We start from the raw sequence: 22,303 nt of genomic DNA on the forward strand, positions 1-22,303 counted from the left end.
AATATATATTTTTTTAAAATAAAACAAATAAGTATTTTTTTTAAAGTCAATTCATATTTCACAGACCCTCATCTATTATTAGGAATTTAGAATATTTAATTATATTGATGAAAAAGGGAACAATTTATTAGGTTTAGTTGATAATGATATATTTATACTCGACTAATTAATATGTCTAGTCACAATATTACGATGCTTTAATATTATTATTATAAGTTTTTATTTGTTTTACACACAATTAATGTGAGTTTTTTTATAATGTCATATAATTATTATATATTATCACATTAACGAACATAATTATTTCCACGCCTATTATATTTAAGAAGAAAATTAGTTCTCTCTACATCGCATTGTATAAGATAAAATATCATTATGCAAGTGTTTTAAACTAATATGTATCAAATAAACTCTCATTTTAATATTAATAATGTAACAATCCGTGATAATAAACCATAAATTCATACCTAATTAACTAGTGTTAAAGAAGCAGTGTAAAGAAAGAGAGACTCTAATAATATCGTTTCCTTTTTATTATTTTTTTTCTCCAATCGTCTTTTTCGCTCTTTTTTATTTTCTGTGTAGAAAGAGCTTCAATTCACAACTTTTCTTCTAACGGTGATCACTATTCACTACCATAAATAAATTTGGAAACAATCTCCCTATATTACCAACAACATTTCTGCCAACTTATGCCAACTTTTATTTATAATTGTGTTTAATAGAAGTGTCTTTGTGGATATGTCTAATAAAAATATATTTTTTATAGCTGTGTTTAATAAAAATATCCTTATAAATATATTTTTTGGATGTGTCTCTTTATATATGTGTTTAAAATATAATAATTAATTATTATAAACAATAAATTAGCAGATAATATGTTGGTACCTATATTTTTTCATTTGGAAAAATTGGTTGAATGTCGAAATCATAAATGGCTCCCTTTCATTTTTTCTATTTTTTCGAGAAAGATATAATAGCATAATATATGGGAACGTCATTTCTTTCGATAGATTCAATGTGCGATCATATTATATATGTTCTTGTAAATGGTCCAATTAAGCTTGAATATCATAGAATAATATACGAAAAAATGATTAAAAACGGTCCACGACGTTTCCATTACACGTGAATTTGAGTGGATATTCTTGACTTCATCTAAATAAAAGTGCAAAAAACCTAACCATATGGCCAAATGTCAATAGATGCATGAGCCAATGAATAGTGGTCATCACCTAATTATTATTGAAGAGCCAGCAAGAAATTGAAATAGGCATCTAACAACAACTTTGTGTTATTATTTTAGAATTTAATTCGGATATATTCTTCATAAATAACTAACATTTAGTTTGTAAAATTGATAGATACTTCAATTTTTTAATTAAAAAATTTTTGAAATATAAAAATTAATTTGGATTTGTTTAGTATTTAATTTATTAATTCGTTTAAACAAATGTTAGAAATTTAAATTCTGTCATTTGCATGCAGTAATTTATTATTTAATGATAAACATTTAAATAAAATTTAAATTTAAAATAAATCAGTTTTGAACTTGTCAAATTTAAAAAATACTACGTGAAACAAATATAGTCAATAAAATAAAAAGAATAAGAATAAGAAGAAAGAAATTTTACTAAAACAACTGGTGAAATAGGATTATGTCCCTACAATGACCTGTGACAGCACTGAACAAGTATGTTCTTTGTTATTGTGTTGTCCCACATTTATTTATATGATCCAGCTTGCGTGAAATGGATAATAATTTCAAACTAGCCTTTAATTACTAATAAAAACAATGTCCCCCAAATCTATGCTAGAGTCAATTCCTTTCCTGAATATTGATAATTTGATATCAATCAATTTATTCGTATGTAGATTTGATACAAGGCAGAAATTAAAACTTGTGGCACATATCAAACTAGGTAGCTATAGCATAAATCTTTTATGTATGCGGAGACAGGGGAGTATGCTTGGGTCAATTCTCCATATAGTGATAGCACATTCTTTTTAGGCTTAAATGTGTTCAGGCTGAGAAGATAAAATGACCCTTTATTTTTATTTTTTGAAAGTTTACATTTAATAAACAATTAGGTGCTACTGCTAGCAGTTATATGTTTGTCTGTTTTAAATTTTTGAGAGAGTTCAAAATAGAGGCAACACCACAGAGTGCTAGATAATTCGTGTGCTAGGAGGCAATGAAGATTTTATTTCGGTTTAACATCTATTGTATCTATATTAATTACATGCATTATTTTGTTTCATTTTTATCAAACTAAAGTGACATAAAATAAGCAAATTAATAAATGAGAGAGAAATGAATTGAAGCATTAAGGCTTAAAACCTGAGTCGTACTATACATTCAACTTCTTTTTAGTAACTAAATATAATAAAATTGATCTAAGTCTAATAAAAATCAAGTTCATATAGAGGAGGATGAGTTTTGAGTTATCATTTAGTAATTTTGGTGTTTTTTTTATATTTTAGATTTAAACAGTTATACATATACGAAGAAAACGATGATGATGATAATAACGATAACGACGATAATAATAATGATGATGGAGGAGGAGGAAAAGAAAAGAAAAGATAAAAAAAAAATCAAATAAGAAAAGAAAGAGGAGATGGAGGTGGTGGCGGTAACAACGACAATAATAAAAGAAAAACATGAAGAAAAAGAAAGAGGAAGAGAGGGAAAAAAAAACAACAATAATCAAGAGTGAGAAGAAGCTGTCAAAAGGTAGTTACATATAGTAGCGTATTTAGGTTCAGTTTGGGTAAACAGCTTAATTAAACTACTTTTAAAAAATAGTTTAAACAATAAATGACTATATTAAAAGTAGCTTATAAATAAGTTATTTTGTGTTTGAGTTTTTAGTTCTAAAAGTACTTATTTTATAGAATGTGATAAAAAATAGTAGTATTATGATTTATGAGAGAAATAATTTTTTTTTTAACTTCTCTATAAGCTTCTAAATAGTTTCTTAAAAAAATTACAATTTATTTTTAAAAATTACACCAGATATTAATATTACTACTTTTCATAAGTCAAAAATTCAAAAAAATTACTTTTAAAATTTTTCAAACGGACCCTTAATGGTATGTGAATGTCAATTAAATTATACTAATTTAACTAAACTTAATTGAATAGTTAACTTAATTGTAGAAATTATTCAAAACATAGCCAATATATTTTATAATATATACTATAGAAAAAATTTTAAGTGTATCAAGAAACACCGGTATTTCAGTTGTTTTAACTATTGATTTTAATTAATATATATTATATATATTTTTTATAATTCAAATTAACGGTTAAAACAATTGAAACACCGGTATTCTCAAGTATACTTGAAACCCTTCCTATATTATATAGGTCTAAATATTTTAGAGGGGAACAAAAGAATTTTGGGAATGGAGGCCAAGTAATATATGTAAAACTGCATTTTACACGGTTTGAAGTTCTTGGGATGGTTGTTGTCCCGGGTTTTTTTTTAAATCAATTAAAAAACATTGTCTTTTAGAAAAAAAAAAACCACTACTTATCTATTTTGTTTTTGTTGCAAAGTGTACTTAGATTGAGTGGGGTCGGGCTCAATCGGCAGCTCTCTAATCCAATTTGTTACTTTTTAAGTCTAATATGAAAAAAAGAATAGAGTAGCAAATTGGAGTAGGAGAATTATAAATCGCTCCTTACCCATCCAATTTAAATACATTTTGTAACAAAAAAAATGGATAAATAAAATAGTTTTTTTTTGTTTGTTTTAGTAAATAACCTTTTTTTAATTGATTTCTAGTAAAACAAAAACCTTATTGACTCTCTCAATAGGGATATAAAAAGAGTTAGTGTAGAATTTTGTTTTAAATATTATTTTATTATATATAATTTATAAAAAATATTTTTTTTGTTATTTCTAATACTTATTATTTTAAATAATTTTATTTTTATTATTTTTGTACATTTTAATAATTTATATATATTTAATAAATAAAAGAATAAATTAACTGACACACTATACATACTATAATAAAAATCACTTTTAGTGATTAATTTTTAATAACAATAACAAAACGATCACTATATGTCTTATTTAACTTATATTTTTATAGTAATTATATATTTTTTATTATTACTATATGTTATAATAACAATTATATATTTTTTATGGTCATTAAAAATATCTTTATAAAATTGTATAAGTAAATTAAACTAAATTAATCCTAAATAATAAATACATCTGTAATTGATTATTAATTTAGTTATCAAATGAATTAAAAATTAATATTATTTTGATAATATTAAAAGTGAATACTATATAGTATATAGTATAGAATAACTCCGAGAAATGCTTGGGTTATATATCAGTATAATTTTGGTGGGGGTATATCCTTATATTTACATCATGAAGCAACAGAATCAAAATAGAGATGCATTCTATTTTATCCTATTAAGTACGTATATGAAGAAAATTTCATGGATATAAGGTGATAATGTACGTAAATGTGTGTAGAGAGCTCTATTTTGAAATCGAAATGAAATTATTGAAAAAGGCTACATAAGTAGATAGCATGATATAAATGTTGCTGAAGGTAACAAATGCTTACTGTTTTAGACAAATTCTGGAGTGGGCAGGGCAGGAGCTGCGTGCCAATATTAATGAATATTAATTAACAATAGAAAATTTTTCAGTTGTGGTCAAACTTTGTCATTATCACCTAACAGGATATTGTACCTCTCTTACATACCCAAAAATTCAATAGCATTGTACATCAAAATTACGTGATTTGCAAGTCGGGAGTCGAAGGCAACATATGTATATTTTAGGAACATGTACGATCTAGATGTGGTTATGACGAAGAAGCAGTATTCAGATGAGCATTGGATAACTATTTAGAATGTCCATAAAAAATGAGCAAAATTCGATGTCTAAATCTTTATTTTTAATTTTTTAAAAAATTGTTGGTCATTGATAAACCACTATTTTACTGTTTATTTTGTATTAAATTGAGTGGATTTTATCAACTACTCTTACACTTATTCATATAAATTGCATGGTTTTATAAATCCTTTTGAATTTGTGCTATGATTGAAAACATGCTTCTTAGGTCTTAAAATTGCTAATTCTTAATTCTCTTTTATTACCATCGATGCCGTGATATGTGCGTTAAGTGGTTTCAAATTTTCTAGGGCATGAATGACTTAGAGGATAGAAAGGAAGCATGCAAAAGTGGAAGGAACACAAGAAATTGAAGTTTTGAGTAGATGGCCTTGACGCGCACGCATGGACGACACGGATGCATGACCGGTGCAACAGGCAAACGACGCATATGCGTGGATGACGCGTACGCGTGACCAGGAATTCGTTCAGCGACGCGTGACAAGTGTCACGTGCCTCAGTTACGAGAAAACGCTGGAGGCGATTTCTGGGCTGTTTTTGGCCAAATTTCAAGCCCGAAAATGAAGATTAGAGGCTGCAGAGTGGGAGGAATCGGGGGATCAATTATTCACTTTTCATTCATACACATTTTTAGATTTTAGATGTAGAATTCTAGAGAGAGCTCTCTCCTCTCTCTAGGTTTATGGTTTCTTTTCCAATTTCTCCTTAAGTTTAAGTTTCAGTCTTATTTTAATTTAGTTTTCTCTTACTTTTATTTGTTCTAGTACTTTAGTTATATACTTCTCTTATTGATTCCTTTATTTTGCTAATTTAGTTTATGAGTTCATGTGTTACTCTCAATTTTCATTAATGCAATTTATGTTTCATGTTTCTTATTGTTCGATTGCTTTACTATTGTTATTTCTTTGCTTTGGTTAGTCTAAAAATTTTCCATGTCTTGTCAATTTTCTATGTTTTTATTCTATGCCTTCCAAGTGTTTGATAAAATGTTTGGGTGGATTTTAATTTAGATTTTTATGTTCTTGACTTGGATTGATTAATTAGAGACTCTTGAGTTATTAAAATTCTTTTGTTGATTGGTGATTGAAAGTTGTTAGTTGGCTTGAGCCTCACTAAATCTAGTTTTTTATTAGAACTTGTGAACTTAAGTCAATTTTGCTCGCTTGACTTTCCTTCATTTGTTAAAGGATAACCAAGTAAAAGCAATTTATATTTACCATCACAATTGATGATGATAATGAGGATAAGACTTCTAATTCTCTTTCCTTGCTAAGAGTTTTCTTAGTTATTAGTTTATTTTCTTGCCATTTTACTTTCTTGTTTCTTATTACAAAATCCAAAAATATACTGTTTCATAGCCAATAATAAACTACACTTCCCTGCAATTGCTTGAGAGACGACCCGAAGTTTAAATACTTTGGTTAATTTTATTGGGTTTGCTTAAGTGACAACAATCTAAACGTTGACAGAGGATAATTTGTTGGTTTAGAATTATACTTGCAACGCACTATTTTTGTGAAAATCTTTACCAACAATTTTTCTCCATCAAGTTTTTGGCGTCGTTGCTGGAGAATTGCAAATGTGTGCCTTATTATTGGTTATTGTGAATATTGTGAATATGTTTTCCTTTTCGTTTCTTTGTTAGTTATTGCTAGCATTAGGAGTTTATTTTCATTATTTCTTGTTAGTTTTTGTTTTTATTTTCTCTTGTTACTATAAATTCTCACCCCTTTGGCTGTGAGTTTGGTTCAAATTATGTTGTAGGGAATGGAAGCTACAATGAGAACATGCATCAAGGTTGGGAGAATCAAAGGTGGGAGGAGCCTCAAGCTTATGGACAACCTCTGTGGCAACAACCCCCTCCAATGTACTACGAGCAAGAGTCATTCCATGATGCATACCAAGACAATGAATATGGTGGACCTCCTTGTGACTACCAACAACCACCATCATATGTCTATGAACCCCCTCTTTAACATAGCTTTGAACTACCATACTTACAAGCCCCCTACAATCAAATACTTCCATATGACCCTAACCCATATCCACCACCATACCAACCACCTTATGAGCCATATAAACTATATATAGAACCACCCCAATTCCAACACAATTATTCCCAAGAACCACCTTACTATACACCATCTCCATATCCTTATCAAGATGAACCACCTTCCTATCACGAACCCTTCCTCCCAAGCAATGAACCCTCATATCCACTCCACTCTCCAATGGATGACTGACGGAAGACAAATGTCGGTAAAGATTTTCACAAAAATATCGCGTTACAAGTATAGTTCTAAACCGACAATTAAACCTCAATCAATATTTAAATTGTTTGTCACTTAAGCAAACCCAATAAAATTAACCGAAGTATTTCAACCTCGGGTCGTCTCTCAAGGAATTGCAGGGAAGTGTAATTATTATTGGTTATGAAAAAGCATATTTTTGGGTTTTGTAATAAGAAATAAGAAAGTAAAATGGCGAGAAAATAAATTAATAACTAAGAAAGCTCTTAGCAAGAAAAGAGAATTAGAAGTCCTATCCTTATTATCATCATCAATTGTGATGGTAAATGTGAATTACCTTCACTTCGTTAACCTCTAACCAATGGAGGAAGGTCAAGTGCATACAATTAACTTGAGTTCACAAGTCCTAATCAAATCATAGTGAGAGACTAGCTTTGGTGAAGTTCAAGCTAACCGGCAATCTCAATCACCAATCAACAAAAGACTTTTTGATAACTCAAGAGTCTCTAATTAATCAATCCAAGTCAAGAACATAAAAATCTAAATTAAAATCCACCCAAGTATTTTATCAAACACTTGGAAGGCGCAAAATAAAAGTATAGAAAAGTAATAAGAGAATGTAAAATCAAAGACCAACAATTGTAAGGAATCAATAATAACAAATGAAGAAAGAAGCAATAAACATGAAATACCTCAAATTGCATTAAAAAGAAAATTGAATCTAACATGAAGAGTTCATAAATTAAATTGAAAAAATAAAGACGTCAACAAGAGAAAATAAACTAAGATGCTAGAATAATAGAATGTAGAAAAGAAACTAAATTAAAACAAGATGGAAATCTGAATTGGAGAAGAAATAAAACTAAAAACCCTAAAACCTAGAGAGAGGAGAGAGCCTCTCTCTCTAGAAACTTCTAAACCTAAAAATTGTGAATGAATAAGAATTGAATGATTCTCCCCTTTCCTGCTCCACTCTACAGTCTCTAATATGTATTTTTGGGCCTGAAATTAGGTCAAAAGCAGCCCAAAAATTGCCCCCAGCGAATTCTGTTTAATGCAGCACGTGACGCTCGTCACGCATACGCATCGGCCACGCGTGCGCATCATCTGTCGAATGCACCAGTCACGCGTACGCATCGTCCATGCATGCGTGTCGCTACCAAATTCTCAAAACTTTAATTTCTTGTGTTCCTTCCACTTTTGCATGCTTCTTTTCCATCCTCTAAGTCATTCCTGCCCTATAAACCCTGAAAACACTTAACACACATATCACGACATCGAATGGTAGTAAGAGAGGATTAAAATTAGCAAATTTAAGGGCAAAGAGGCATGTTTTCAATCATAGCACAAAATTAGGAAGGAAAATGTAAAACATGCGAATTATATGAATAAGTGTGAGAGTGATGGATAAAATCCACTCAATTCAATACAAAATAAACCATAAAATAGTGGTTTATCAATCTTCCCACACTTAAACATTAGTATGTCCTCATGCTAAGCTCAAGAGAAGCTATAAAGGAGGTGAAGAGGAATGGTAGAATTTATGAAATGCAACCTATCTATAGGAATGCAACTAAAAGCAAAGTACTTTTACCTACTTGGTTAAAAGTAAATAAATCTTTCAAGAACAAATATGAATTGGATCTCACTAATTCAAATCATAAAATTAAGTACAAATAGACTTGCAAGAAGAAAGCTCGTGAAAGCCGGGAACAAAAAATCAAGCATCGAACCCTCACCGGAAGTGTATACACTCTAATCACTCAAGTGTTTAAGGTTTGATTCTCTCAATTCTCTGCTAACCTTGCTTTCTAAGGCTTGCTCTTCTTCTACCAATCGACAAAAATTTAATGTACGAATGCACATATCAAGAGGTCTTTTAAGGGTCGTAATGGGGTTAGGGTCAAGGTACGATTGTATTTGGTCAAGTGGACTAAAATATGAATCCTTGATTAACCTAAACTTCCCACCTAACTTAAGACAATCCATGTAATCAGAATATAAAATCTAACTACCCATTAACTATGTTTTCCACATATTCATGCATCCTAATTTTGAGTACAGTACATAAGCATTGCTATCACCATTTACTTTGGGGCATTTTGTCCCCTTTTTATTTTATTTTTTTCTTCCTCCTATTTTTTTCTTTTTATTTTTCTTTTTTCTTTTGTTTTTCTCAGTGCATACGACTAAGGTATTGAATGCATGAACATGTCCTCAACATTCTTTTCACATTTTCACAAAAAAGTCTAACATACTCAATTCCTAAACCAAATATTTCCAAACCCAACTTTTCCACACTTAAATCATGAGCAATCTCACTATTCTAAGCTAACCGAGGATTCAAATGAAGGACATTATTGTTTTCTGCTTAGAGTTAGTGATGAGTTAAAGTAAAGAATAAATGACGTTAAAAAGGCTCAACATTAGTTTGCAAAAGATAATGAAAGGGTAAGGCCATATGGGTATGTAAGTTTAGTGAAACAAAGGCCTTAACCACGTAAGTGTATGCATACATCAAACAATGGAAATATAGAATCAAGCAAGACAAAGATCACAATTTTAGAGAGAACAACACACAACAAAGCAAAGTATTGGTTGTTAAAGTGCAACCAATCAACTAGGTTCAAAATGTTACTAGGTTTTGTGTATTCGAGCTCTAAACCATGTTCCAAAATAAATTTCTTCAAGCAAGTTCAACACAAATTTTAATTTAAATTAGTGAAATTCTATAAAATAGTTTCTTGGAAAAGAATTCATCACTTCAACCAAGTAGTACTATTATGCAAGCAACTAACTACACATGCAATCTATCATGCAATGCAACAGCTAATCTAACAAAGAAAATAAACATTGGTGTTGAGACAGGAAGTAGATACCCACGGAAGTCGGTCTCGAGCTCCCCACACTTAAAGATTGAAGGGCAAAGAGAAATGCAGTGGACGACACTAGAGTTTGTAGTAGATAATTTAGCCTCCCTGCGCTTCGACACTCAAAGTACCCCCATGGCCGCATGTGGAGAATCTAATGAGGAGCGTAGCATGAAGGAGAGATTAGAAACTTCGGTGGAAAATGAGGAATGTGACTTTGTATTGGAACAATTGGAGGAAGCTGTAATTATTGAAGAGGAAGAAGTGGTCGAAGACTTTGGAGATGCTGAACCTCCATGAAAATCTAGAGTTGTAGAGTATTCCTCCAAGAAGCTTGAAGTTAATGTTAAGGAGGGTAGTGCACAACCTCCAAGGCATCTTTCCTATGAAGAATTGGACGGAATAGATCAAAAGACAAGTTCCCTCGGTGATGATGATCATGAATCAAGCCATCCTAGTAATGAATTTGCATCCACAAGTGAACCCCTTGAGTTTGAAGAACCTTCTTCCGATAAAATTGAAAGCAACATTGAGGTACATTTCTCTCAACCTCATATTTATTATTTGAGTGACGGAAAAGAGTTGGATGAATTTGGTGAGGAAGAGCTTGAAAGTGAAGAATCTTTTCAAAAGGTGGAAGTCCTTCGGCAAGGTTGGACGGGAGTTGAATATACTTTGTCAAGATCGTTGGAGACTTCTCTACTTAGGTTGCCGTCTACTCCTTCATATGAGTGGGTAAAACTTATCTGTCTTAACTTTATTATCCCATTTGAGTGTGGTATTCTTGAAACAGATGGCCAACTTAGGAGGCTTTGTGGAATAAAGCGTAAGAGAAGGATGTTTAGTGGTTGGAGTTGCAAATCAAGACTAATCAAGGTTGAGATTTCAAGAGCTAGATGCAAGAGTTAGACTAGTGATCAATTGGTTGGATCTAAGAGAAGAGTTTGGTACTTTATTGAGAATTCGGATTGCTTGCCACCCGGTTGGAACAATGATGTTCCACTTAAAGACGGGTGTAGAAACAAGATTTAGGATCCCAGCATACAAGAGGAACAACTTTGGGAGCTCAAAGCTTGTGAAGAATTTCATCACGGCTTGGTGAATTCACTTGGAAATATTAGAGCTTATTGGAAGTCCAAGCGTTGGTGGAAGTTTCAAGATGAGTTCAAGCACAAGCCACCATGACAAAGAGCTCACTAAATGTCCAACTTAAGGACTTTAACTAAAAGTGCTAGGTGTGAGACACCCCACCATGGTAAATTCTTTTTATTTTCTCTTTTATTTATATTAGTAATAAGTTGAATTTTTAATTTTAGTAAGGTTTATTTAGTTTAAGTTGCGGTTTCACTTGTTTAATAATATATGGCATTAATTTGATAGCTTGTTAGTTTATTAAAAAAAAAATTTGTGTCTCACGCGTGCGCATGACCGATGCGCACACGTCATATGCCACGTTGCAACCTCTAGTACACAAACCAGAGAGTTGCGCTGGAATTGTGCTGGTTTCGTGCGCCTGGCACGAAAAGTAGTCACGCGTACATGTGACCGACGTTCACGCGTCATCTCCTATTTTCTGCTTTTCACACGTAAGCGTGACTGACGTTTACGCGTCGCCTCTTCTTCTGCTATCCACGCATGCGTGTAGATGATGCTTACGCATCGCTTCTCTTCTCCCATTTCTTCCTTCTTTCTTCTCTCATTCTTCTCTCTTTCTACCTTTCTTCTTCTTCGTTCCTTCAACTTCTCATCTTTATTCTCTTTCATTCTCTTTTATTTATTACATTTACAAACCTTCATTTATTGCATTTTAACTTTGTGTTTCTTCTTATTTTTTTTCTTTTCTAAGTTTGCTATTTTTTTTCTGTTGGTGTTGAATATTCTTATTCAACTGCTGACTACTTCTTCCATTGTTTTGGTGCTTCTTGACTTGTTTACTATTTAGTTGACATGATCTTTGCTTATATTATTTTCTCACTCATATGTTGTAGCTACCATGTAATTGAAAATCTCATTATTATTTGGCATTAGCCCACCCATATTTTATTTGTTTTCATATCTTTTTTTGTGGGTTATTTTTTTTCCTTTTTCTCCCCTTTCAGGATGGCCACCAAGAAGAAAAATGGAAAACTTCTAAATGGGGTGACAAATAAGTCCCTCCGCACAATCCTTTGAAAGAGTTCATCAGTTGTAGCAACCCTAATCCACCTTGCTCTTCTTTGCATGCACCGAGGATGGTGCAATCTTTAAGTGTGGGGAGGTCAAGACCGACTTCTGTGGGTAACTACTTCCTGTTCCAACACCAATTTTGAATTTTCCTTGTTAGTTAATTGTTGCATTGCATAATAGATTGCATGTGTAGTTACTTGCTTGCATTTAAGTACTACTTGGTTGAAGTAATAATTTCTCTTCCAAGAAACTATTTTAAGGCATTTCACTAATTTGAATTGAAATTTTTAAACTTGCTTGAAGAAATTTAATTTGGAAATGGTTTAGAGCTCGAACACACAAAACCAGTGAGATTTTGAACCTATTTGATTAGTTGCATCTTATCAACCAATGTTTTATTATGGTGTGTGTTGTTCTCTCTAAAATTGTGATCTTCGTCTTACTTGATTCTATATTTCCATTGTTTGATGTATGCATGTACCTACGTGATTGAGGCCTTTGTTTCACTATAGCTCACATACCCATATGGCCTTACCCTTTCATTATCCTTTGCAAACCAATGTTGAGCCTATTTTACCCCATTTGTTCTTTACTTTAGCACATCATGAACTCTAAGCGAAAAACAATGAATGGCCTTAATTTGAATCCTTGGTTAGTTTAAACTAGTGAGAGTGCTCATGATTTAAGTGTGAAAAATTGGGTTTGGAAACATTTAGTTTGGGAATTGGGTGTTGTATATTCTTGTGAAAATGTGAAAAAAATTGTTGAGCACATATTCTTACATTCAATACCTTAATCATATGCATTGAGAAAAATAATAAAAAGAAAAAGAAAAAATAATGAATAAATAAAAAGAAAAAGAAAAAAAAAAGAGAAAAAGAAACAATAAAAGGGGGATAAAATGCCCCGAAGTAAGTGGCGACAGCAATGCATATGAGTTGTATTCAAATTTGGAATGCATGAATATGTGACAAAACATAGTTAATGGGTAGTTAGATTTTGTATTTTGATTACATGGATTGTCTTAGGTTAGGTGGGAAGTTTAGGTTAATCAAGGATTCGGATTTTAGTCCACTTAACCAAATACATTCCTACCTTGACCCTAACTCTATTACAACCTATGAAAAGACCTCTTGATATGTGTATCCGTGCATTAAATTTTTGTTGATTGGTAGAAGAAGAGCAAGTCTTAGAAAGCAAGATTAGTAGAGAATTAAGAGCATCGAACCTCAAACACTTGAGTGATTAGAGTGTATACACTTCCAATGAGGGTTCGATGCTCGATTCTTTGTTCCCGGCTATCACGAGCTTTCTTCTGCAAGTCTATTTGTACTTCATTTCGAGATTTGAATTAGTGGAATTCATTTCATATTTGTTCTTGAGGATTCATTTACTTTTAACCAAGTAGGTAACAACATTTTGTATTTAGTTGCATTCATATAAATTGGTTGCATTTCATAAATTCTACCATTCCTCTTCACCTCCTTTATTGCTTCTCTTGAGCTTAGCATGAGGACATGCTAATGTTTAAGTGTGGGGAGATTGATAAACCACTATTTTACGGTTTATTTTATATTGAATTGAGTGAATTTTATCAACTATTCTTACACTTATTCATATGAATTGCATGGTTTTATAAATCCTTCCAAATTTGTGCTATGATTGAAAACATGCTTCTTAGGCCTTAAAATTGCTAATTCTTAATCCTCTTTTATTACCATCGATACCGTGATATGTGCATTAAGTGATTTCAGATTTTCTAGGGTAGGAATGGCTTAGTGGATGGAAAGGAAGCATGCAAAAGTGGAAGGAACACAAGAAATTGAAGTTTTGAGCAGCTGGCCTTGACGCGCATGCATGGACGACGCGTACGCGTGACCGGTGCAGCAGGCGAACGACGCGTACGCGTGACAAGTGTCACGTGCCTCAGTTATGAAAAAATGCTGGGGGCGATTTCTGGGATGTTTTGGCCCAGTTTCAAGCCCAAAAATAAAGATTAGAGGATGCAGAGTAAGAGGAATCGGGGGATCAATCATTCACTTTTCATTCATACACATTTTTAGGTTTTAGATGTAGAATTCTAGAGAGAGGCTCTCTCCTCTCTCTAGGTTTAGGGTTTCTTCTTCCAATTTCTCCTTAGGTTTAAGTTTCAGTCTTATTTTAATTTAGTTTTCTCTTACTTTTATTTGTTCTAGCACTTTAGTTATATACTTCTCTTATTGATTCCTTTATTTTGCTAATTTAGTTTATGAGTTCATGTGTTACTCTCAATTTTCATTAATGCAATTTATGTTTCATGTTTCTTATTGTTCAATTGCTTTGCTATTGTTATTTCTTTGCTTTGGTTAGTCTAAGAATTTCCTATGTCTTGTCAATTTTCTATGTTTTTATTCTCTGCCTTCTAAGTGTTTGATAAAATATTTGGGTGGACTTTAATTTAGATTTTTATGTTCTTGACTTGGATTGATTAATTAGAGAATCTTGAGTTATCAAAATTCTTTTGTTGATTGGTGATTGAAAGTTGTTAGTTGGCTTCAACCTCACTAAATCCAGTCTTTTATTAGGACTTGTGAACTTAAGTCGATTTTGCTCGCTTGACTTTCCTTCATTTGTTAGAGGAAAACTAAGTAAAAGTAATTTACATTTACCATCACAATTGACGATGATAATGAGGATATGACTTCTAATTCTCTTTCCTTGCTAAGAGTTTTCTTAGTTATTAGTTTATTTTCTTGCCATTTTACTTTCTTGTTTCTTATTACAAAACCCAAAAATATACTGTTCCATAGCCAATAATAAACTACACTTCCCTGCAATTTCTTGAGAGACGACCTGAGGTTTAAATACTTCGGTTAATTTTATTGGGTTTGCTTAAGTGACAACAATCTAAACGTTGACCGAGGATAATTTGTTGGTTTAGAACTATACTTGCAATGCGCTATTTTTGTGAAAATATTTACCGACAATTTTTCTCCATCATCCATTCATTAAAAAACACTAAAAATAACATTACAATAAAATCTGATAGTGATGGTAGTTTTCTGATACGATATAGTAGCAGTAAATCAACGCCAGATGCAAGTCGCGGCAATTCTCTTAGTACAGCCAGGTCAATTGTCGGCACGAAGTAGTGACAATTTTGAGCAACCACTAGAACAATCGTCGTAAGAGGCGCACGACACGAAAAGAGGCCTGTGGCCACGCTTTCTTCTTGCTACGCTTTAAAAGCGAGGCCAAAAGGGGTCAATGGCCATACTTTTATGAGGGTGGCGATTGATTAGATACTTAGCCTGTTAGCCATGTTTTTTCTTGCTACGCTTCAAAAACATGGCGAAAGGGGTCAATGGCCACGCTTTTATGAGGGGGCAATTGATTAGAGATTTGGCCATGCTTTTTTTCGCCATGATTAAAAAGTGTAGCCGTAAAGAGAAACATGCACGTTTTTAAAGCATGGCGACATGATTTTGTTATAGTGACGTTTTAAAAGCGTAGCTGTTTTAGTAACTTTTTTGGCACGCTTCAAAAGCGTGGCCAAAAGATTCCAAATTTTTTTTAATTTTTTGTGTCTAAGAGTGAGAATGCAGTAACAAAACCCTTATTCTCCTAACCCTAATTCACGCAGCAGCAGCGCCTCCCTCTTTCCCTCATTTTCTTCATTGGAGTACTCCTCCTCCATCCTTCTCACACAGAGACACAGGATAACAGCAGCAATAGTGGGTTCGTCGTTGCTCTCATGGCGCCTTCGCGAGTCCCAGCTACAGCGCTCTCCTCCTCCTCTTCCTTCTCCTCCATCCTTCTCATGCAGGAGCAGTGGTCGTTCTTCGCTGGTGCTCTCACTCTCGCTCCCAATAACACTCGTTGGTCAACCTCTCTCACAATCCCTCTGTCGGTGCTCCCTCCGCCGGTGCTCCCTGCGTCAGCACTCTTTCCGTGTCCCTCCATTGGCTCAACATCCATCGCGTTGCCGTCTCCCTCTCTGAAGTCGTCGCGCCGCCATCTCCCTCTCCCTTACTCATCGCACTTCTATTTCCCTCTCTCAACCCTCTTCCTCGCCACCCCCGTAAGTGCCAATTGTTAGCAAAATTCAGTGTTCGCAGTGCTGTAGTAACTTATTTGGTCAAATTTTTTCTTGATCTAATTATTTGTTTTTGAATTTGATTTTTTGTTTTTATTTTCTTGATTCTTCATTTTTTCTGATTTTTCTAAACTATTTTTTGTTCTATTCTAATATTTGGTTTAGGTTTTTTTTTTTCTCTAAACTTCTGGATATTTGGTTATGTTCTGCTGCAGCAGTGGTAGTGGTCAACTGCTGCTAGGTGGTGCTGCTAGTACTTTGCCTGTTCTATTCTGCTAGTTTTTCTACATCAATTATCAACAGGTTAATTTTTTCATACTTTAAGCATTTACGTTTAGGGTTTTGAGTTTGTTTAATTTTTGTTGATTGGTATTGATGGTTTGATTTAATTGTTCAGAGTTTTCAGTTTTTGGATTTTATTTGGTTTAGTATTTCGTTCTTATCCAAATGTGAAAAGGGAGATGTTCTATTTTGTTAGTTCTTCCTTATTCTAGTATTGTGTTTAGTTTGCAATTTTTAGGTTTTATTTAGTTTGATGTTTGTTTTATGCAAATGGGAAAAAGGTATTGAGGATGATACTGTTATAAGTGTGATTAGTTCAGAAACTCGACATGGCGGTATAATATTTCATTTTAATAAAATAAGCATACATTAGCTGCACCATGACAAAAATCAATGTGAAATGATAGTACAGAATTGTCTTACGGCGGTTTGTAACCGTTGCCACTGAATGATAGGAAAATTTGGATAAAAGTAAAGTGACAAATAAATCCCTAAATATTTACACTTCGGACAATTTAATCCCAGAAAAAAAATATCAATATATATATATATATATATATATATATATATATATATATATATTTTCAAAGGTAGAAAAATTGACCAAAATAATACGAATATTGCGTTTGAAAACATAATATATATTTAGTAAGTTTTATATAATCATAAATCCAAAAAATTAAAGCTATATATATAAGCAACACAATAACTCTTTAAGTAACATATTTACATAATACGTTAATTTAAATAAAACAATCCTAAAATTAAATTACAAAAGAGTGCATCTAATATTTAACTATGTTAATAATCTAAAATTAACAATCACTTCAGTTAGAATTAAGATTTATGGTTATTAGAAGATGGCATTGTCTTCACCGATAATTTTGCAACCTTACTAAAATTGAAAATAAAGAAAAATATAGAAGCCACTTACCTTAAAAATGAAGAATTAGAGGGATGTGAAGATAGTGGAGAGAAGTGAGAGAGAAGGAGAAAGTAAGAGCCTGATTCGGGGACAAAGAAAGAAGAGAAGAGACGTGTTTAGGTTAGTATTAGAAATTAGAAGAATGAGCTCAAAGGGCTGTCTTTTGCGTGCTCAATGTGCTTCAAACCAATCTTTAAAAGTTTAAATGACATTTTCATTTACTGATCAATATATGAATTTAGAGACATGATTTTTATACTATAATAAGAATGCCTTAGTTTTCATCATACTAAATAGACAATAGAGCTTTTTTTGACGAAAAAAGTATTTTCAAGATCTTGAAGGACCAAGTTGTAAACGAAAATAATAAAAAACACATGAACTGGTTCACAAATAAAGAAGAGTAACGGTTAGGGGAGAATTTTGGAAAAGTAGAGAAAGGTATTTACGAGGTGAGAATTTCTTATTACAAGAAATCTCACTAAAATCCATTAATCGGTAGGGTTAAGTTGGATTAGGGTCACTGGGAAGCTTCGTTTGAACCACCTAGAAGGAGACGACGCTTTACGGTGGAGGAGATCGAGTGATTGAATGGCGCAGGAAGCATAGATCGGGATTTGGTCGAGTTGAGATTCACTATAAGAGAGGCAATGGACCACATGGGGCAACCTGTGACGTAGGTACGTTGTGTCAATTATGTTGAGTTATTTACGGTTCGATAATATTGCCGGAGGTTAGTGGAGGTATGCTTCCGAAATTTGTTTCAATTGGGGGACCGTGTCTTTTCCATGTCTCTGAATTGGCGGCAAATATAATGTTGCAATGTTTGTGGTGTCCGATGTGGGTGCGAATATACATAATTTAAATGTTTGATTTTGTTATGCATTTAATGTGGTAAATTGCTGTTTTTAAGTTGTGAAGATTAAAATTAAAATGGAAGAAGAAAAATTTTACAAAAAATTTTGTCCCCATTAATGAAATGTGTTCAGCTGTGAAACCTTTATATGATGAGTGTAGTGATAAAATAATGGAAGAGTAGGTTTGGACTCATTTGTAATCCTTGTCCAGACGGTATGATGTGTGTAATTTTTCTTATGCTGCTGCAACAGTTATAAGTTTTTGATGTTGGATGTTGCCATTTAGAGAGGGATGCATACGAATTGGAATTAGAAGTTATTAAAATGTGTGTTGAAATTGTTGTTGGTTGTTACATATGAATGAATTGTAGTTGGATCCGTCATATGTACAAGATTATTTTAGGAGGTATATGATATAGTTGTGTGTTTGTATTACTGATTGATAATGCCAAGTTTCACTTAGTGGGATATGTGAACTATGACAGACGAATGGGTTTGCGGAACGAAACTACGAGGTTTCATCTAATTTCAACCGAGTCCATGCACCGCAGGTGTGTGTGTTGATCAATTTTGAAGTTTATAATTTTTTATTGACCGGTTTATGTTGATGTAGCCCATTGATTGGTGTCACCCATGGTTTATGTTGTGTGTTTTAGGTTGGGGAGGATGGGATGAGCGGCAAAACCGTTCCAATGGAGGAAACAGAAGCAGTGGATTTGTTAGAAGCAGATGCAGACATAGAAGTAGAATAATCAGGGATGATTGTTGATGGGATTGGGTCGTTTCACGCAATTGAATTTTCAGCCCTGACAGCGAAGTACATCCTGATGACAGAGTTCATAAATTTGCAGGCAGCTTATGACTACTACAATGAATAGGGTCGCATTAAGGAATTCTCAGTGAGGAGGTCGAAGGTGGGTCACAGAACAAAGCAGGGGTCGAAAGGTGAAATCATTTGACAGATATTCGTGTGCTCGAGGGAAGGAGAGCGGGAGGGAAAACACATGCAGCGGGGAGACAAGAAGATGGATCATCGACCTATCACACGGTGCGGGTGTGAAGCATGGATAAAAGTGCATGTTGATGATACTAGTGGGTGATGGTATGTTGAACAATTATGTGATAACCATAATCGTGCCATGCTGGATGCGAGGTTTAGGGGGTCTGATGTGGTCACACAAATCAGTCAAGGAAGATGATTTGCACCAAATCAATTCGATGAGGAAAGTTGGCTTGCGAGTGCCGACGATATTTTGTGATTTTGCCCATCAATCTGGGGGATTCGAGACTATTGAGTTTGAGATAAAGGATATCTATAACACAATAGAGAAGAAAAAGTGGGCGGGCGCAATAGATGCTGAGGCCGCGTTAAAGTTCTTGTCAGGTATAAGGAGTACTGATTGTGGAATGTTCTGGAAGTATTTGTTGGATGATGACAAGAGGATTCAAAATCTCTTCTGGTGCGATGGTACAAGTCGTTATGGCTACAGTGTGTTCAGGGATATCTTAAGATTTCATGCAACGTACGGTCAAAACAAATACAAATGGCCGTTGGTAATATTCTCAGGTGTGGACCATTATATGAGGAGGTTGGAGTTTGGTTGCGTGATTTTGAGCAACGAGAGTGAAGAAAGTTATGTGTGGTTGTTGCGGTCATTTCTTGAGGCAATGAAAGAAAAATAGCCGAAATCCGTCATGACGGACGGGGATCTTGCAATAAAGAGTGTGGTTAGTGCAGTTTTTCCCGGTGCACATCACAGGTTGTGTAGCTGGCATTTGTTAAGGAATGCCACTGCTAAGGTTGGACGGCCTGGGTTTCTTCGGAAATTCCGTTCATGCTTGATGGGCAATCTAGAAGTTGACGAATTTGAGAGAATATAGACGGATAGCATGGCAGAGTTTGGGTTAGAGAGCCATTTGTGGATAGCTGACATGTATGCAAGGAAGCATTCATGGTCTAATGTACACATTTAGGGAAAATTCTTCACAGAACTGAACACAACATCGAGGTGCAAGGCGTTGAATATGCATATAGGAAAATTTATACATAATGGATACAATCTGAGAGAGTTTGTGGAGAACTTCCAACACTATCTTGAGTTCATGAGTAGAAGAGAATTGGTAGCAGATTATAAGTTTGTATACGACGATCCTGTAGTAAAAATAAAACTCAAAGCCATTGAGCAACTCACAGTGACGGTTTATACAAAAGAGGTTTTTGAACCGTTTCGGGAGGTGCTAATGCTAGCCAGCAATGTCAGAGTTGTATCTACCAAGAGGATGAGCACTTGTGTTTTGTTCGAGGTTGCGATGTACTGCAACCATAGATTATGGGCCATGGCATGGGTTGAGGAAAATAAAGAATTCAGCTATTCTTGTCAGCGCATGGACTTGTTCGGGCTGCCTTGTGTACACATGGTTAGGGTGCTGGTGTATTTGAATATGACTACTATCCCCAGAAATTTCATCCTTAATCGGTGGAAAAAGAGGGCAAAGCAGCTAAGTGCGACCAACGATAAAATATGTGTTGGGAAAATTCCAGACGCAACATACATGAGCATGCACACGGCAATGTTGGAGGATTGTAGGGAATTGATGAACTTGTCCTGCCAGTTCTTTGACAACTACTTTGATGTGAAAACAAGATTAGCCAAGGAGCGACTATCCCCGTGGGAGAAACATCGCCAAATGTTAGGCGTTACTGAAGAAGTCAACAGGATTTCTGTTCGAGACCCGTTGTAAGAAAGGTCAAAGGATGTAGATGAAGAGTTGTCATGGCTAAGGGTAATTTCTATGTGTTTAGAGGTGTCAACTGTGTGAAAAGGCTGGATACAATGCTCGAAAGTGTTATGAATTACAATTTGGGGATAATATCAATAGTTGTGAGGCAGCACGACTTACAAAACCATGGTAGCAGGAGAGGAAGGTGACGACTACTTTGATGTAGAGGGAGTTGCTTGAACTAATCTTCGCAGAGGTAATTCATCGTTAGGGATAATTGTTTAGGTTTTTAGGTAATCCACATATGGTAATGACATTCGGCTGGAGATATGCATAAGTTATGATCTATGAAGATCCTTTTAATTTCGTTGAATGATAATGGTAACTGTGTGGGTAATGCAAGTACCACGTTAACTTGTGCTGGGGGGTCAACTTGTGTTGTGTGTGTCTGATCTGTGTGGGTTTAGGGTGTAAGACGAGTTGCTGTAGAATAGTATCAATTGTTGTAGAATATTGAGAAACTTGATGTAGATAAAAAATGAGTTAAATGGTGATGCAATGTTGGATGTTGTGGCCTGTGCGATGCCGTTAAATTACAATAGTGATGTTCTGTAACGACGTAACGATGTTTATAAATCCAATACTTTGTCGGACAATATAAATTATTTAGCGATATGTTGTGTAACACCTTTATTGTCCAAAATATACCCCGAATGACATGCATACTAGGCTAGGACAAGCCATTGATAAATAGAGTTAGGATTGTTTGTGCGGAAGTCTTTGGTTTGTGTCTTTCTCATGTGTGGTTGAAGCTTCAGTTAAAATTTAGGGTTTACGTGTTCCTTGTATTTGTTCTGTTTCGTGCTTTGTAGTTTGGTTTGAAGAGTATGACATTCTTGGGGTTTAGGGAAGGTATAGCTTAGATAAAACACACCAAGTGTCTTCCTAGACGAGGGGAAACAATGATGCAGCAGTTGGTGTGTGTATCATAGGAGTTTAGCCTAGAAGTGCGTCACTCATTTCTTTGTGTTAGGGGGTGGAGTAACTTCATGTTACCATTATTCTTGCTAGAACGAAATAATTATGTTCTCCTATGTTAGTATGAACATAGCGGCTAGGGCTATAAGGTTACCTTGCATGCGTGAATTACTTGTTCATAATAGAAGGAGATGAATTTGCAGTTTACGTGTTCGACATCAGAATCCGTCGCCACACACATAGAATAAAAAGAAAGCACTGCTAAATTGTGCATGTGTATTAACA

The 22,303-nt window shown here is 33.9% G+C and overlaps 1 protein-coding gene across 1 annotated transcript; it reads left to right on the forward strand.

The window, feature by feature from the left end:
• The first annotated feature begins 20,014 nt into the window (after positions 1-20,014).
• On the forward strand, positions 20,015-21,061 carry LOC112763050 (protein FAR1-RELATED SEQUENCE 5-like). Its single transcript, XM_025808823.1, has 2 exons — positions 20,015-20,119; positions 20,294-21,061. Exons 1-2 carry the CDS (start codon positions 20,015-20,017, stop codon positions 21,059-21,061), a joined length of 873 nt encoding a protein of 290 aa, XP_025664608.1.
• The last annotated feature ends 1,242 nt before the right edge of the window (positions 21,062-22,303 follow it).

Source organism: Arachis hypogaea, chromosome 17, assembly GCF_003086295.3.
Source record: "Arachis hypogaea cultivar Tifrunner chromosome 17, arahy.Tifrunner.gnm2.J5K5, whole genome shotgun sequence".
Classification (NCBI taxonomy): domain Eukaryota; kingdom Viridiplantae; phylum Streptophyta; class Magnoliopsida; order Fabales; family Fabaceae; genus Arachis; species Arachis hypogaea.

Coding starts and splice junctions, on each gene's coding strand:
- LOC112763050 (XM_025808823.1), top strand. CDS start 20,015: ATGACGGACGGGGATCTTGCAATAAAGAGTGTGGTTAGTGCAGTTTTT. Junction 20,120..20,293: donor TAAGGAATGCCACTGCTAAG/GTTGGACGGCCT, acceptor GTACACATTTAG/GGAAAATTCTTCACAGAACT.